Source organism: Eubalaena glacialis, chromosome X, assembly GCF_028564815.1.
Source record: "Eubalaena glacialis isolate mEubGla1 chromosome X, mEubGla1.1.hap2.+ XY, whole genome shotgun sequence".
In the NCBI taxonomy this organism is placed as follows: Eukaryota; Metazoa; Chordata; class Mammalia; order Artiodactyla; family Balaenidae; genus Eubalaena; species Eubalaena glacialis.
In genome coordinates, this window is record NC_083736.1 from 137042194 (window position 1) to 137057944 (window position 15751).

At 52.4% G+C, this 15751-nt stretch overlaps 1 protein-coding gene across 2 annotated transcripts; it reads left to right on the top strand.

Moving 5' to 3' along the window:
* The first annotated feature begins 35 nt into the window (after positions 1-35).
* Positions 36-5348, top strand: TMEM187 (transmembrane protein 187). Of its 2 annotated transcripts, none has more exons than XM_061179007.1 (2): positions 36-122; positions 4064-5348. In XM_061179007.1, exon 2 carries the CDS (start codon positions 4313-4315, stop codon positions 5111-5113), a length of 801 nt encoding a protein of 266 aa, XP_061034990.1. In that variant the 5' UTR covers positions 36-122; positions 4064-4312; the 3' UTR covers positions 5114-5348. The 2 variants fall into 2 exon arrangements, with proteins under 2 accessions (XP_061034990.1, XP_061034991.1); XM_061179008.1 differs by having other exon boundaries at positions 51-96.
* Positions 5349-15751: the final 10403 nt, after the last annotated feature.

The following is a 15751-nucleotide window of genomic DNA, read 5'->3' on the forward strand; positions in this document are numbered from 1 at the left end:
TCGGGTCCGCCCTTTTTCGCGATTTGAATTTCCCCCAGCAAAGCGAGAGAGGCAAAATACCCGGATGGTGATCGCTGGCCTTTTCGCGCCAATCCTGTAAGTTCTCACAACAACCTTGAGAGGTGGGTACTGTCATCACCCCGATGTTCCAAATCGTGCAGGAGACCGTCTGGTCGCTGCACTGTCATGCTCACTGCCAGACGCAGGGTGTAATGCGCTGCTGTCCGGGCTCTTGGAATGACAACAGATGATTTTTCCTGTTTCTCTCATCTTTATTTGATCTTCACATTCACCAACCTCCAGCCGAAATTTGGCCTTTCCCGCAATTACAAGTGTAGGCAGCAAAGCACAGAGCGTTAGCCTGGTGACTGTGTCACCAAAAGAAATGACAGATCATTTGAGATCATATAACTTTTCTTGTAGATATCCTGAAATTAACTAAATTACAAGTTATTACAGAATAACTGCTTTGAAATTACTGTAGTTGGGCTTCCCTGGTGGTGCAGTGGTTGGGAATCCGCCTGCCAGTGCAGGGGACACGGGTTCGATCCCTGGTCCGGGAAGATCCCACATGCCGCGGAGCAGCTAAGCCCGTGCACCACAACTACTGAGCCTGTGCTCTAGAGCCCGTGAGCCACAACTACTGAGCCCGCGTGCCACAACTACTGAAGCCCGTGCGCCTGGAGTCCGTGCTCCGCGGCGGGAGGGGCCACTGCGGCGGGAGGGGCCACTGCGGTGGGAGGCCCGCGCACTGCAGCTGGAGAGAGCCCGCTCGCAGCAATAGGACCCAACGCAGCCAAAAATAAATAACTAAAATAAATAAATTTATTTAAAAAAAAGAAATTACTGTAGTTATTCAACCTGCCCATAGATCCTGTAATTTAACCTATTAGTTAAGAAGCACGTATATTACTATATCATACATTTTCTTTTTTTTTTATAAATAGAAATCCATTTTAAATTTATTTATTTTAGTTATTTATTTTTGTCTGCGTTGGGTCTTCATTGCTGCGCACGGGCTTTCTCTAGTTGTGGCGAGCGGGGGCTACTCTTTGTTGCGGTGCGCGGGCTTCTCGTTGCGGTGGCTTCTCTTGTTACGGAGCACAGGCTCTAGGCACACGGGCTTCAGTAGTTGTGACACGCGGGCTCAGTAGTTGTGGCGCATGGGCTTAGTTGCTCTGCGGCACGTGGGATCCTCCCGGACCAGGGCTCGAACCCGTGTCCCCTGCATTGGCAGGTGGATTCTTAACCACTGCGCCACCAGGGAAGCCCATATATCATGCATTTTCAAAAAAACTTTAATAACTGTCTTTCGACATATTAAGTTTCTGTTGTAATTCTCTGTTTTAGTTTATGCATTTGGAAGCATTTGTTTGAGAAAAGGCCAAAGAGTCCTGTGACACAGCCAAAGGACAAGAGCCCTCACCTGTGTTTCTGTGCCACCAACTGCCCTAAGTGACCTTGTCCGTTCACGTCACCTCTCTGGCCCCAACTCCTTCCCCTGTAAAATAAGGAAGCCAAGCTGCTGGTTCCCAGGCGCCTTAGCCACATTCAGTGATTCTGTCCTCAGAGTTCAAGAATCACTACGGTAGTTCCAGGCTCCTTGGGCGTCCAAGTGGCCCAGATTGAGCGCTCCTGCTGCTGGTGTCCCGTGGTGCAGCCTCAGACTGGCGTCCCCTTACCTGCAGAAAGGGAACAAAGGCGGTCAGGGTAGTCACGGGCACAGTAAACAGTTGTCACAAACGATACAGGCCAAAGAAACCGCCACTGTGACACGTGACAGTGGCTCCTGCTTCAATGCATCCAGACTGAGGAAGCAGGAGAGTTTAAGGAACACGTCTTAACCCCTTAGCCAGGAGACTGTCACGTTTTGCAGGACTTCCCCCAAAGACCCCAGCACCAGACCAGGGGAGAGGGTGATGCTGGTGAGCCCTCGGACCTTCATGTGCCGGGGGAAGCTGGGAAGAACTTTGAGAGTCATGTAACAAGTGTCACAGCACCTCAGGGGTACGGAGGAGCTAGGCCATAAGGTACCCAACCTGGTCTTCCTGGTGGACTTGGGAAGTTCGTCTGATTACACGTCGCTTTCAGCTTGCGCAAGGGCTCAGTAGCCTCTGCCCAGCAGCTGGAAAGGAGTCACTTTCCACGCCCTTCCTGGGCCTCCTTGTCTATCAAGCTGACAGTGTTGGACTCCGGTCCCCAGCTCTCCTCCATGCTGGCTGGCAGACAAGAGGGTCAGGCTAGCGCTGGCCGCGTGGGGCCCGGGAGGCCTGGCTCTTCACACCAGGGAGTCGGGCCCCAGGTGGCGTCGGGGAAGGACCTGGAGATACGAGGCCGGGCCTCAGCTGGTGTCCCAGCCAGACTCAGGAGCGGAATGGGGAAGTGCCGGTGCCAGAGCGGAAGCCACAGCCGAGTTGAGGGTGTAAGCAGGCCAGGCCCAGGGGGCACCCGCGGGACTACGTGAGCATGGCACTTTGGTGTCTGGCCAAGAGGTCGGGGCGTGATCGTGTGCGAGTGGAGAGCCGGCCACTGAAGGGTGCTAAGCAGGGGCGGTCCTTGAGGGAGATGCTGGGGGCTGCTGTGTGCAGACCACGTTAGCGGTGCCAGCCTGGAAGTGGGAACCCCGGGGCAGGGGCAGCCCCCCAGCCTAGAGGCTCCTTAACCGGAAGCTGCAGCGGGGAGGTGCGAGACAGCGCTGCATGCTGAGATGAGGGTCGGGACAAGGCCTTCAGTTCCTTCGTGGAAATGCTGGTCCCCTTAACAACAGGCCCCCAAGGCAGGATGGGAGCGAGAAGGCTCACTAAGAGACCCAGCGGGCCCCTTCCCGGATCTTACAGGTGGGCCCCAGGGCCAGTCTGAGAAATGAAATGGCAAACAGGACGAGGAAAAAGAGCAGGGGTGCTGGTTTTGTGCTTGAACAGAAACTGAGCAGCGGAGGGAGAGCACAGAATCAGACCCTGCCCCGCCCTTTCAGGGCCTGAACTGCAGGAGGGCAGGTGGACATTGGGCCTCAGAAATAAACTGTGGTCTACATATCTAAGAACTCATTTAATTCACACCACGACTCTGCAGGGAGGTACTGGTAGCATCCCCATTCTGCAGGTATGCAAACTGAGGCCCGGAAGGGTTAAGGCCCAAGATCACACGGTTAGTAGGTGGGGGAGCTGGGGTTTGAACATGGACAGTCCCTCTCGTCCCCATGCTTGCCTGCCTGATTGCTGTCTTCGCTTTGAGTCACTTTCAGGGCATTGAACCTCTTCTCTTGTTGATATTAATACATCTCTTGGCTACCAGGCCAACTCACACCGCAGCAGGCCCCAGAGCAGCTGATGGTCCATGAAAAGTCCACATTGTTTTTAAATTATCGGACTGCTTCTGTGACTGCAGGAAGTGGAAGGTTTTCTCGTGAGCCAAGGACAGAAGGTGATTTTGAAAGGCGCGGCACTTCAGGGGCAGGCAGGAGGGTGAACCAGGGCGGCAGGCCTGGGGGACGGCTCCCTGTGCCACCTGGCCTCACACCTAAGAAGCAGAAGGGAGTCCTCCCCCCCCTCCTCCTACCCACCCCCACCATCCTTGCCTTAGATTCCAGAACTCGGACCACAGCTAATGGTTTCTCATTTAACTGGGTATTTGGTTCAAAGGGCTTTGGGACTGGCTTGGAAACTTCCACATTTGTGATGCCACTGAGGTGGAAAAGCCCATTCTGAGTTTTAACAGCAGACCTAGGAAAGATTTAAGTCTCTAAATGCAGTGGCTCGAAGGGAACTAGGGCAAGGAGCGGGATTTTTATAGTACACAGATGAAAGAACAACAGCATAGGTATCAGGAGAGAGGGGCACAAAACCTCTAGGTGAAAGAGGGTTCTAGAGGCTTCTAGAGGCCACGCATAAGAAGGTGAATGGACTGTGGGTATTCCTGCACTTTTATTTCTGTGTGGTTTTTTTTTTCTGATGAAAACTGTTGGTGGATCCTGAGGCTGAGAATCGGGAAGATGGAGGCTCTGTTTTGGATGGTTTTCTTTCTACCCACACTCTTTAACTACACTCCTTTTGTAACCACAAAGGAAAAAGGCAGAACGATCCTCCGCTGGTGCCAACCAATCAGCAGAACCCTCGCCTTCCTCTGGGCCACCACCTCCACTCGGGGCAAGGTCGCAGCATCTGCGTCGGAAATCACGGGGACTTCTTCCTGCTGGCTCAGCTGGGAGGCCGAGGAGTGTTTTGCAAAAAAACTGTTTATCTGAATTCTGAAATAACACTGGAGACGGCTGCTCTCTTAAGCTCTCCGACCCGGGTCACACATAGGGCTCCAGATGAAGCCCGAGTCGGGGCAGGCCCTCTTCCACGTGGCCCTGGTCAGCTGCCTCTGCGCGGCCACCGTCCACACCGGTGTTTTCGCAGGTGTCTCTGTCCAAGTGGGCTATGAGCACTACGCCGAAGCGCCGGTCGCCAGCCTCCCTGCCTTCCTGGCCATGCCCTTCAACTCGCTCGTTAACGTGGCCTACATGCTCCTGGGGATGTACTGGCTGCAGAGCAAGGCCAGCGCCCCGGGGGGCCCCACAGAGGCACGGAAGGCTTGCTACCTGAAGGACGTCTTTGCGGGCATGGCCCTGGTCTACGGCCCGGTTCAGTGGCTGCGCATCGCGATGCAGACGCGCCCCACCGCCGTGCTGGACCAGTGGCTCACCTTGCCCATCTTTGCGTGGCCGGTGGCCTGGTGCCTCTGCCTGGACGGGGGCTGGAAGCCCTGGCTGCTCCTGGCCGTCGAGGGCCTCTCCCTGTGCAGTTACAGCCTGGCCCTGCTGCACCCCCGTGGGTTTGAGGTGGCGCTGGGCGTACACGTTGCAGCAGCTGTGGGGCAGGCCCTGCGCACTCAGGGGCGCCACGGCAGCGCTTCCTCGGGAACGTACTTGGCTCTGGGCATGCTCTCCTGCCTGGGTTTTGTGGTCCTCAAGCTGTGTGACCACGAGCTCTCGCAGTGGCACCTCTTCCAGCGGCTCACGGGCCACTTCTGGTCCAAAGTCTGCGATGTGCTCCAGTTCCACTTTGCCTTCTTGTTCCTGACCAACTTAAACACCTGCCGAAGACGCCCTCCTGCGGAGAAGGTGCGTTGAAGTGTGGAAGGAAGGTGCTTCCGGCCGCTGACCCACCGTAACATCAAAATGCGCTCTCCGCTGGCATCCTGTCATCAGTGTTCAGTGTCCTGGGTGCAACAAGATAGGATGATGACAGAAGACTGCCCCTTCCTTCAAACTTATGGGCTTCAGTACTCTGAGTATGAATATTCAACGTTATGAAATGTTATGCTCTCTGCAACTTACTTTCAAAGGGTTAAAGCAAATATCTAAGGGCCGGGATGTGGGGTTCCATTTTACTATTCTTGTAATTTTTCTGTAGTTTGAAATTTTTCAAAATAAAATGCTGGGGGGAGATGACCCCAAGAAATCCATCAGACTCACGGTTGGACAAAGAATGGTTGTCTGCTTCAGGATGTGGGCTACAAGCATGGGCTGGCGACAGTGGGGCAGGGTAGCTTCTGGCTGGCGTGCCAGGCCAGGCGCTGGGGTTACCAGTGAGCGTCCCCAGAGGTATCTGGCTTCAGGGAGACTGAGTCATAGTAAACACATGCGCCTAGCAGACTGGTGGGGAAATCCGAAGTCCAGAGCACTAACTCACTGTGACATCTGCGACTGCCAAGCTGACAGCAGGTCACATGGAAGTCACGTCACCTCAGATCCTTTGTGGAACAAGGCAGGGTGCGTCTAGATGAAGAAACACCCACAAATGTCAAAAAGTTGAATCCTCAACAGAATGTTGCTTGCTGGGTCTTCCCTCAGAGCCAGGGTATAGCTCAGATGTCCTCAGCAGCTAGGGTTACTCAAGTGTCAGGTGTCTGTCACCCATGGAGAAACCCGGGTCCTTAGGAACCATGATCCCCTGATGGCGTCTCAGCGTAGGGCCATGGAGTTGGCATCTTTCAACCCCAAAGCGTGCTTCTCATGCAGATGGTGCTGGAACCAGAGGCCCCCTCGGTGGGGGGACACTGAGGCCCAAGAGATGCTGAGGGCTCTGCCTTTGGGTTGCCCTTTAGACACCATCTCCCTGTGCATTCTTTCTCCCGCTTGTTAACGTGTTCTTTAGGCACCTGTTTCATTCCCCGTCACCTGAAAGGCATCTGGTCTTTAAAGACAAAGGTGAGGGCAGAAGGGAGAGGATGTCCTGTTCCTGCCGAATGGCGTCTCAGGATGGGCAGCCCACATGCATCTGTTCAGTGTCCCCTGAGGCCCCTCTCCCTGGAGCCTCGAGGGTTGGCCTGTGGACCGTTGCCATGACTACCGAGGTGCTTTTGAAACCGGGTACCTGGGCAGGATGTTCTGTTCTGGGCACATCTCCAGTGGGTGGCGGGTCTCAACCAAGTTGTTACCTGAAGAATCCTGCCTCTGCTCCTCCCCTGAGGACTGGGGCCCGAGGCGGGGCCTGCCGGCTTTGAAGAGCAGGGCCAGCATTTGCTTCGGGAAGCAGCTTTGTTCCACTACAGTTATCTCGAAGGCTTTGTATGTCCTAGAAGAGGAAAAAGGCTGTGGGCATCTCCTCGAAGAGGCCAGAGGGAGGGAGGGGAAAGACGTGTCTTTCTCGGGTGTCTCAGTTAGAGACGGAGGTGGCAGTGTGGAGGAATGGGGGAGGACCAGGGTCTGATGTGGGGTGGGCTCTGATTCCCCCGTGCTTGGCTACCTCTCTCTTAGTCGCTGTTTCCTTCCTTGACAGAGTGGATCCCCTGAGAATTGGGGCTTTGCATAGCCTCGTTCATTCCATACCTTTGAGCCGCAAGCACCCATAACTTATTTTGTTGTTTTTATTTTATTTTTACCAACACCTATTTAATGAATAACCCTGGGAACCTTCTGGGTTTCATTCCACTCCTGTGTCAGGCTGGGTCCCCACAGGAAACAGGTGTCACGCTGAGATCAGGGTGATTCAGGACTGTTTCATGAAGAACTACGAACACCACTGTGCCGGGGGTGGGGGAGGGAAGGGGGGAACCGCAGGGGGTCTTTTCCACTCTGGGGCCTGGGGAGACCCTGGGCGGGGTGGACTCCACCCAAAGGAGAGACTCGTGTGGAAGGGACACCTCGGATGGGGCAGAAACCTCCAGAAGCCCAAGGTGGTCAGATGAAATGCAGGACATCAAATAATGTTTTAGTACCAGTGTGTCCCCAATGTCTCATGAGATGTGCTTATACTAAAAAAATGTTCATTGTTTATCTGAAATTCAGGTTTCACTGCGTGTTCTGTCTTTATTTGCTAAATCAGACGACCCTATATTGAACCCATCCAACCAAAGCCAGAGGCCTGGAACCTTCTCTCTCTGCCCCCTGTTTTTGATCAGTGTTTCTCAAAGTGTGGCCAGCCTCAGCCACGCAGCTTCCTGCGTCCCCTCCAGCCCTGGTGAGTCCCGGCTTCCGGGGCCGGGGCCTCAACCAGCCTCAGCCCTGCCCCAGGCTGCGAGGGCGCCCGCGGTGTCAGGCGCCAGAGGACGGAGGCTGGCGGCCGGGCCCCCTCTGGGCTCTGCTCTTTCCTCTGCAACCTGCCCCCGGAAAGCAGCGAAGCCGATGGTGACCAGATGGGCCCTGCCCCCGCGTCTGGCCTAACGGTTTCGAGGCTCCGAAGCTGGGAGGGATCTCAGAAACCGTCTGCGCAGCCCCCTCGTTCCGCAGAAACTGAAACTATAGATGTGCGACTTTGCTGAAGGTTTCAACGCTGAGCATCCGAAAGGCAGGCGGCCGGCCTCCAGGCCCTTCTGCCGTGATGCCCCACCTCTCCCGGGAAGCAGTGACAGTGGCGGTACCACCTGGCCTCTTCTCACTTCCCCACACGTGGCCTGGGGATCTGCTCCCCCTGAAAGCAGTGGTATTGGTTTTGCTCTGATCGTGCAGGTATACAGGCTCACAGTGGGGACGACGAGCCACCCGAGAGCGCCATCAGGGTTGCGGTGGCCCCAGCGTGGGACACACCCCCCTGCACCTGTCTTTCCCGCTCACGGTGCTGGGCCCCGATGCCGCCCCTGGCCCCGCGCCGCTGCAGTGGCATCTATACCGGCCGCCCTCACCCCAACCTCCTGTGCCTGCCCCTTCACCCTGGAGCTTGCCTTCCTCTGGGTCAGGATCAGGAGGCGACTCAAGGGCACCCGGGTTGCCTTTCCCACTGACATTATGGTTCAGTTTCTAACGGCGATGAGAGAGGCCGGGCAAGGTGTCACGGGGCTTTTCCATTTTGTGCCAATCTGATGGGGGCAAAGCAAGACCTCGTTGTGACTTTAACTCGCGCCCCTCCACACACACGCATGCACACTTGTGCACAACTGGTGCTTGTGCACTTGTCTGTTGGAAGTTAGGATTTATTCTTCTGTAGGTTGTTGGTTTATATCCTTTCCTCATTATTGGACTTTTTCTTCCGAAAGTTTGCAGGAGCTTGTTTTACATTATAAACATTAACCATTCATCTGTCATACAGATGATACATATGTTTTCTTAATCTCATTTGTCTTTTGCCTTTGTGGGCATCTTAAGGGAACGTGGTTGAAGGTTTCCCCGGTCATGGATGTCTAAATGTCTGTCTTTTTCTTTGTGGCTTTTGGGTTTCTTGTCTATACATCAGGTAGCTTTGTCAAATCTTAACATCTCCTATAGCTGCTTCAGGTAGTTTTCATTATAAAAAGTTAATTATAAAATTATTAAGACTAATACTCATAAAATAGTTGAAAGTTACATTCAGAAACAAAACAGTGCAGCTGTCGTCACTGTTAACAGGACAGTTCACCGAACTGTTCTTGACCGGAGCCCTTCACAATCATGTTCTACGGCGGACAGGAAATGCCCAAACCCCGTGGAGCGTGTCTCATCGCAGCCTGGGGGACGAAGGAGATTTTGTTTCTCGGCACTTAAAGTTGGGCACGTCCCACAGGTAAACATTTCCCTCTCACCTCCGAAAGCCTCCATGAGTAGAAATCTTTGGGTAAATATAAACTAGGCAATTTCTGTTCCCGAGCGAGCCCCCAAATAGCCATGAAATTAGAGAGCGCGTCTTCCCCTCCTAAGTGGGTCTTGGGTTCCCGGTGTTTTCAGCTGCCAGGTGCCCCTCGAGCCCTGGCTGCCTCTCTGCTAAGTGCTGAATTCCGGGGCCGGGAAAGCTCCCCAAGCCTGCTTGCCCAGCAGGTCCTTCTAACCATTTTCATGCGTTTCTAGTCTTTTCTTCCGTTTCCTGCCTTTCACTTGGATCTTCAGAACCGCTGACTTCTGGTTTTACTTCTGCCTCTTCTTTCTCATGCAGCCTAACAGATCACACCGGGGCCTGACCCTACTCTCCCGCCCCAGAGGCAACCACCGTCCGGAGTTGGGTGTAGCCCACTCCCCAACACGTTCTGAGACCTTTCCTGCAGGGGAGCGGGGGGAGATGGCCAGCAGTGTGCGCTGCCGTCTCGCACGCGCTGTAACCTTCCCTAGATGCGCCACGTGGGCCTGATCCATCTCCCACCAGCTTCAGGACTGGATCTGTGGGTGTTTTCCCCCAGGTCTCCTGGCTTCCCATCAGGGTAGTTCCTCCTTTGGTGCCGCTGTCTGGGCCTCTCTGCCTACGTGTGAGCACGTCGCTAGGGGATCTGCCTGTGCACAGCACGTCTGCACGTCAGCTGAACTAGAAGTTGCTCCATGGCCAGAAATGACTGCCCAGCAGAGTTCCCGTTGCTCCATGGCCTCACCAGCACGTAGTACTGGGAGAGGAGTTACTGTCTGTTTCCGTTGGGGAAGATGAACAGTTCTAGAGATGGATGGTGGGGATGGCTGCACAGCAACCTGAACGTACTTAATGCCGCCCAACTGGGCGCTGAAAAATGGTTAACGTGGTAAACTTGATGTTATCTGTATTTAACTACACTTTAAAAATCGACACTGATCTCTGCAGTTCACTAGCTGAGACACCTTGAATACGTTTTGTCAGTCCTCTGTGCCTCAGTTTCCCCTCTCATACGGCATGGCTGGTTGTGAGCACTGGTCGAGGTGACCCATAAAAGCAGTTCAGGGAAGTGTCTGCACAGAACCAGCTGTGGGTCCTGGCCGCTCTTCCCAGTCCGGAGCTGCATCTCTCGGAGTGCACCGTAGATGAGGAAACACGAATCATACTGGGAGTAGCTAATGGTTACTGAGGGCTTACTGTCGAGGAAAGTAAGTTTAGAGAAGTTGAATAACCTTCAAGTTTGTGGAGGTAGGAAGTGGCCAAGGTGGGGTTGGCCCTGGGGCTTCAGAATTCCCTCCCTGCTCTCGGCTGCTACGTTGTGATTTGTAATTAGAGCCCTTGCCACCGTGGCTTGGGAGCCAAATTTCATTTTGAAAATACGTTTAAAAATTGAGGGACTTCCCTGGTGGTCCAGTGAGTAAGACTCTGCGCTCCCAATGCAGGGGGCCTGGGTTCGATCCCTGGTCGGGGAACTAGATCCCGCATGCATGCTGCAACTAAACGATCCCGCATGCCGCAGCTAAGACTCGGTGCAGGCTAAATAAATAAATAAATAAATAAATAAATAAATAATTGAGACAGGAATCATATACCATACAATTCACGCTTCTAAAGTGTACATTCCAGTGTTTTTTAGTATATTCTGTGCAACCGTCACCATGAATTCCAGGACATTGTTATCACCCCAGAAGAAACCCCAGGCCTGTCAGCAGTCCCGGCACCCACTCATCTGCTTTCTGCCGCTCTGGATTTGCCTCTTCTGGGCCTTTCGTATAAATGGACTGATACACCATGTGGCCTTTTGTGTCTGGCTGCTGTCACCCAGCATCATGTTTCCGAGGTTCATCCATGTCGTAGCATCTATCAGTACTGCATTCCCTTTGACGGCCGTATAGCCCTCCACGGTGTGGTTAGACCACCTTTTGCTTATCCAGTCATCAGATGGACATTCGGGTTGTTTGTACCTTTGGCTCTTATGAGTAATGCTGCTCTGCACATTTGTGCCTAAGATTCTGTGCGGACAGGGTGTCTTCCTTTCTCTTGGGTTGGTAGCTGGGAGTGGCCATGCTGGGACGGGGGCTGAATCCATGCGGAATTGTTCAAGGAGCGGCCGCACCGTTCCCACCGCAGCACACAAAGCTTTTGATTTCTTGACATCCTCACCAGCCCTTGTTACTGAGTTTTGATTATAAGCATCCTAGTGGGCGTGACGTGGGATCTCATTATGCTTTGAAAATACATTCTTAATTTTCAAAACCCTCTCATAGGCACTGCACTGGCACACGCACCTGGCTGTGTCACGGGGCATCTCAGCTTCCCCAGAGAGCGCCCTGCCCTTGCCGGGCAGCCATTCGGAAATGTTTTCCATTTGAAACTATTTGTCCTTGCCATTCAGATGGGCTTTCTTTCCAGACTGTTCTTTATAGTGTACAACACAAACAGGTGGTGGAGCTGAGCCTGTGACACCCACAACGAGCTGAGCCAGCCCCCCCGGTGGGGCTTCTGGGGTGGCCGACACAACAAACAACAGATGTCACCTCTGAGAGGACTTCAGATCGGGGAACTGTCGGAGATTACAGAGATTGTCACGCTGCATCAAAACCACAACCTCCAGGCATATGCTGTTTACTAGACACTCACCTAAAACATATGTCTGCGGAAAGATCACATGTGAAAGAGGGAGAAGAAAAGATATACTCGGCACCTACTAACCAAGAGGGAATAATGTTAAAATAGGTTCAAAATATATAAAGCAAAAACTGACAGAACTCCAGGGAGAAATAGACAAATCTAGCACCGTAGAGGGAGGTTTCCACGGGCTTTCCTCGAAGGTATTTAGGTCAAGCAGACAACAGTTCTGTGAAGATTCAGAAAACGTGAAGGAGCCAGTGACTCAGTCAGAGCATCTTCCCTCTGCCCCCATGGCCGCAACTGGTGTCTGAAGACGATGGCAAGTTGGAAGCTTGGTGTCAGACCACTGTATTTGAAGACAGTGTGATTAGGTTAGAAGTCGGTGCACGCATGTGCACACACACAGACACACAATTGCCACACATTGCAAAGTTTAAAAAAAATCGTAACGAGAATTTAAAAATACTTACAACTACAGTAATAAAAAGAACGAAATAATAAAAGTGGTGGGTGATACTGAAAATGTTATTTAAAGTAAAATTTACAGCTTTAGGGGCTCACGTATCCGCATTATTTTTATTGACCCAAAACATATTAAGTGTAATCACTTGGACTTTCCATACACACAGCGGAGGCGCCATCAAACCAAGCCCCAAACTAAACGTTACTGTGACCTCTATCACTCCCGATTGGTTTTGCACATTCTAGAAGTTCATACAAATGGAAGCTTACAGCGTGTGACATTCATACACGTATCAGCACATTGATTCCTTTTCATTACTGAGTAGTAGTGTGCGATATGGATATCCGACAGCTCTATTGATCTGTTAAGTCTGTTGATGGGCATTCAGTTGGGGGCTCATATAAAGAAAGCTGCTGTGGACACGCAGGTACAAGTCTTTGTATGGACGTGCTCATTCATTTCTTTTTGGTACACACCTAGAGCGGACTGGCTTCCTGGGGGTAGGTGAAGTTCAAGTTCACAAGAAACCGGCTAGTGGTCATCTGAAGTGGCTGGTCCACTTTGCACTGCGGCTGGCTCCACTCCCTTGACGACACTTGGTATGACCAGTCTTTTTAGTGTTAGTCATCCTGGTGTGTGTGCACAGCCCTGTCACTGCGGTTTTCTCTTGCGTTTCCCCGCGACTGACGAGGCTGAGCAGGAGGCGGGGGCGGGGCTGTTGGAGGAGGGGGGAGGGCGGGGGAGGGGGCAGGGCCCCGCAGGGAGGAGCTCGGGGCCCCGCAGGGCCAGCTCCTCATTCCTGAACCGCTAGACCCCGAGGCCAGCTGCCTTCTGGTTCCGAGCTGCGGCCTCGCCCAGCTTCTCTCTGCGGCTTGGCAGCTGGGAGGCGGGGAAACCTACGTCGCCGACCTTGACCCCGGAAAGCAAAGACAAGCTTCCAAGTGTGTTTAATGAAACCGAAGGAACCTTCTCCCAGAAGAACGAGAGCAGCACACAGGCAGACTCCCTGTGGCTCTCTGTCCGGGCTCCATTCCGAAAGTCCAGGCCGGTGTCTGCTGCTCAGTGGGCACTTCTGGCCTGAGTAACTGTATGATCTGGTTTCCAGACTTGACGAAGATAACACACACACACAGCACAAAGAAAACTGCAGATCCTTTTCACTGAAATGTTGATGCACATTTCAAAAATTAAAAATTAGCTCAGACAATCCAAAAGCAGATTAAGAAATGAATATACCATACCCAAGTGGAGTTCATTCCAAGAGCGCCGAGATGATTCAATTAGGAATGATGTTACTATAATTAGTAATATTAATACGTCCAAGGAGGAAAGCATGACATCAGTAGTTGTCAAAAGGTATTTGAAGCAATCCCACTTGTGGGTATCCACCCAAAAGAATTGAAAGCAGGCATTGGGACAGATATTTGTACACCATTGTTCACAGCAGCATTACAATAGCCAAAAGGTGGAAGCAACCCAACTGTCCATCAACTGATGAATGGACAAAGCGTGGTAGAGACACACAGTGGAATGTCATTCAGCCTTAAAAAGGAAGGAAATTCTGATACATGTTTCAACATGGACAAACCTTGAAAACATTGTGCTGAGTGAAATAAACCAAGACATAATTGGACAGAGTGTATGATTCCATTCTATCAGGTGCCTAGAGTAGCCTAGCTCGTAGAGACAGAAAGTAGGATGGTGGGTGCCAGGGCCTGAGGGATGGGAGGGGGAATTATTGTTTAACAGGGACAGAGTTTCAGTTGGGAAGATGAAAAGAGTTCTGCGGATGGATGGTGGTGACGGCTGCACACCAGTGTGAATCACCTGAACTTAAATGCCACTGAACTCACAGTTAAAAGTGGTCAAAAGGGTAAATTTTATACATATTTTTACCACAATAAAAAATGAAGGGAAAAAGTATTTGGTAAAATTCAATTCGCTTAATAAGAGAGGAATTGGAATAGATGACACTACGGCTGCACAACAAACTACCCCGAAATGGTGGCTTAAGGGACTTCCCTGGCGGTCCAGTGGTTAAGACTCCGCACTTCCAATGCAGGGGAACTAGGATCCCACATGCCGCGCGGTGCGGCCCAAAAATAAAAAAGCAGAACAAAACAAAAAACTGGTGGCTTGAAACAATGCCAAGTGTCCGTTTTGCTGGTGGGTCTGCAGCGTGGGCAGGGCTCATCTCCGCTCTACGTGGTGTCGGCCGGGGCCAGCCCACCAAGGGCAAGTGGGTGCTGGATGGTAGCTGGGCGCTCAGCTGGGGTGACAGAGGGCACTGATTCCTTTGCACACGTGACCTCCGGGTCACCTTCCTCACCGCTCGACGCCTGGTTCCAAGGGTGGTGAGCCTCTCAAGAGACAGACCTAGCCTTGGATGTCCCTAGTCCCTTCTGCCAGACTCCATGGTCAAGGGGACTCTACTTCTTGATGGGGGAGTGGAAACGTTCTGGAAGAACAAGTGGGATGGGAAATATTACTCCACCCATTTTTGGACAGTGAACTCTGTAAACAGATGCTAGTAGCTTCAGAAGCTGATATATATATCTCTCAAGCCAAAAGGCCCTGCTATGCTTCATGGTGAAAGACAACATCCCACGATCGATCACCATTATTATTTCACATTGGAAAAGATACAAGGAATATGTGTTGGAAACGACAAAGCAAAGTTCTCATTATTTGTAAATAAGATGATTGTACAACTGAAAGGTCCAAGATAATCAACTGAAAAAAGAATTCTAAAACATAAGCAAATGCAGTCAGTTGGCTGGTTACAAAATTAACACCACACCAAAAAAGGGGCAGGTTTCTATGAAAAAACAAGTTAGGAAACGTGCGGGGTATCCCGTTCCATCCCCATTTCCTGAAGCCACACCAAGAACGAGAAAACTTGACAGTCTCGAGTCTCCTTTGCTGGGGGTCACTGCTCCTCTCGGCAACTGGGCCCCGCATCCGTCAGGGAGGTGTGTTTCTGGTCCGGGCTGCTGAGATGGCACGTGAGGCAGGCCTCGCCAGCCCGGATTCTGGCATTCTGTGCTGGGTCTGATCTGAGACCAGGCATGGTTTTCTCTTTGGGCTTGTCTGGTTTTAGGATCGGGCTTCATGCCTTTAACCAGCCTTCGCAGGTAGTCTCAACTCCTTGGAAGCATATGCATGAAAATGGTTTTATTTTTACCAGCAATTGCCCCCACCATTGGGTTGTAGTAAGTCCCCCTTAAGAAATGGGAGGCCGAGTCCGTCACTTTTCACTGTAGTCAGTCTCATTCTGGGTCTTAAATCCAATGGTGTTCATTTGCAAACATCCCCCTTGTACCCGATTCAAGTCTCTCCCCTGCCCAGGAGCCCATCCGCCTCGGGCTCGCCTTCTCCCTCGCCTCTCAACCCTGCCCACCCCACGGCTCTTGCTGCTGGGGGGGTCCCTCAGTAGGACATCCTTGTGGGTAGAAGTCAGCGAGACAGCCCACTTGAAACGCACCATCTCCTCGCTATGCCAGACGGTGGCGGGGCAGGCCGCCCTGGCTCACTCGGGTCCCCCAGCACCAGGAGCTCCGCCACTTCCAGATGAGATGGGGATGACGCGAGCACCTCTGGTCTCCAGGGTTGGTTCTCTGGGGGCACCCCTCCCTGGGCTTTGCAGAGG

Excerpts from the sequence above, each read along its gene's own strand:
- TMEM187 (XM_061179007.1), top strand. The coding sequence starts at position 4,313 with ATGAAGCCCGAGTCGGGGCAGGCCCTCTTCCACGTGGCCCTGGTCAGC.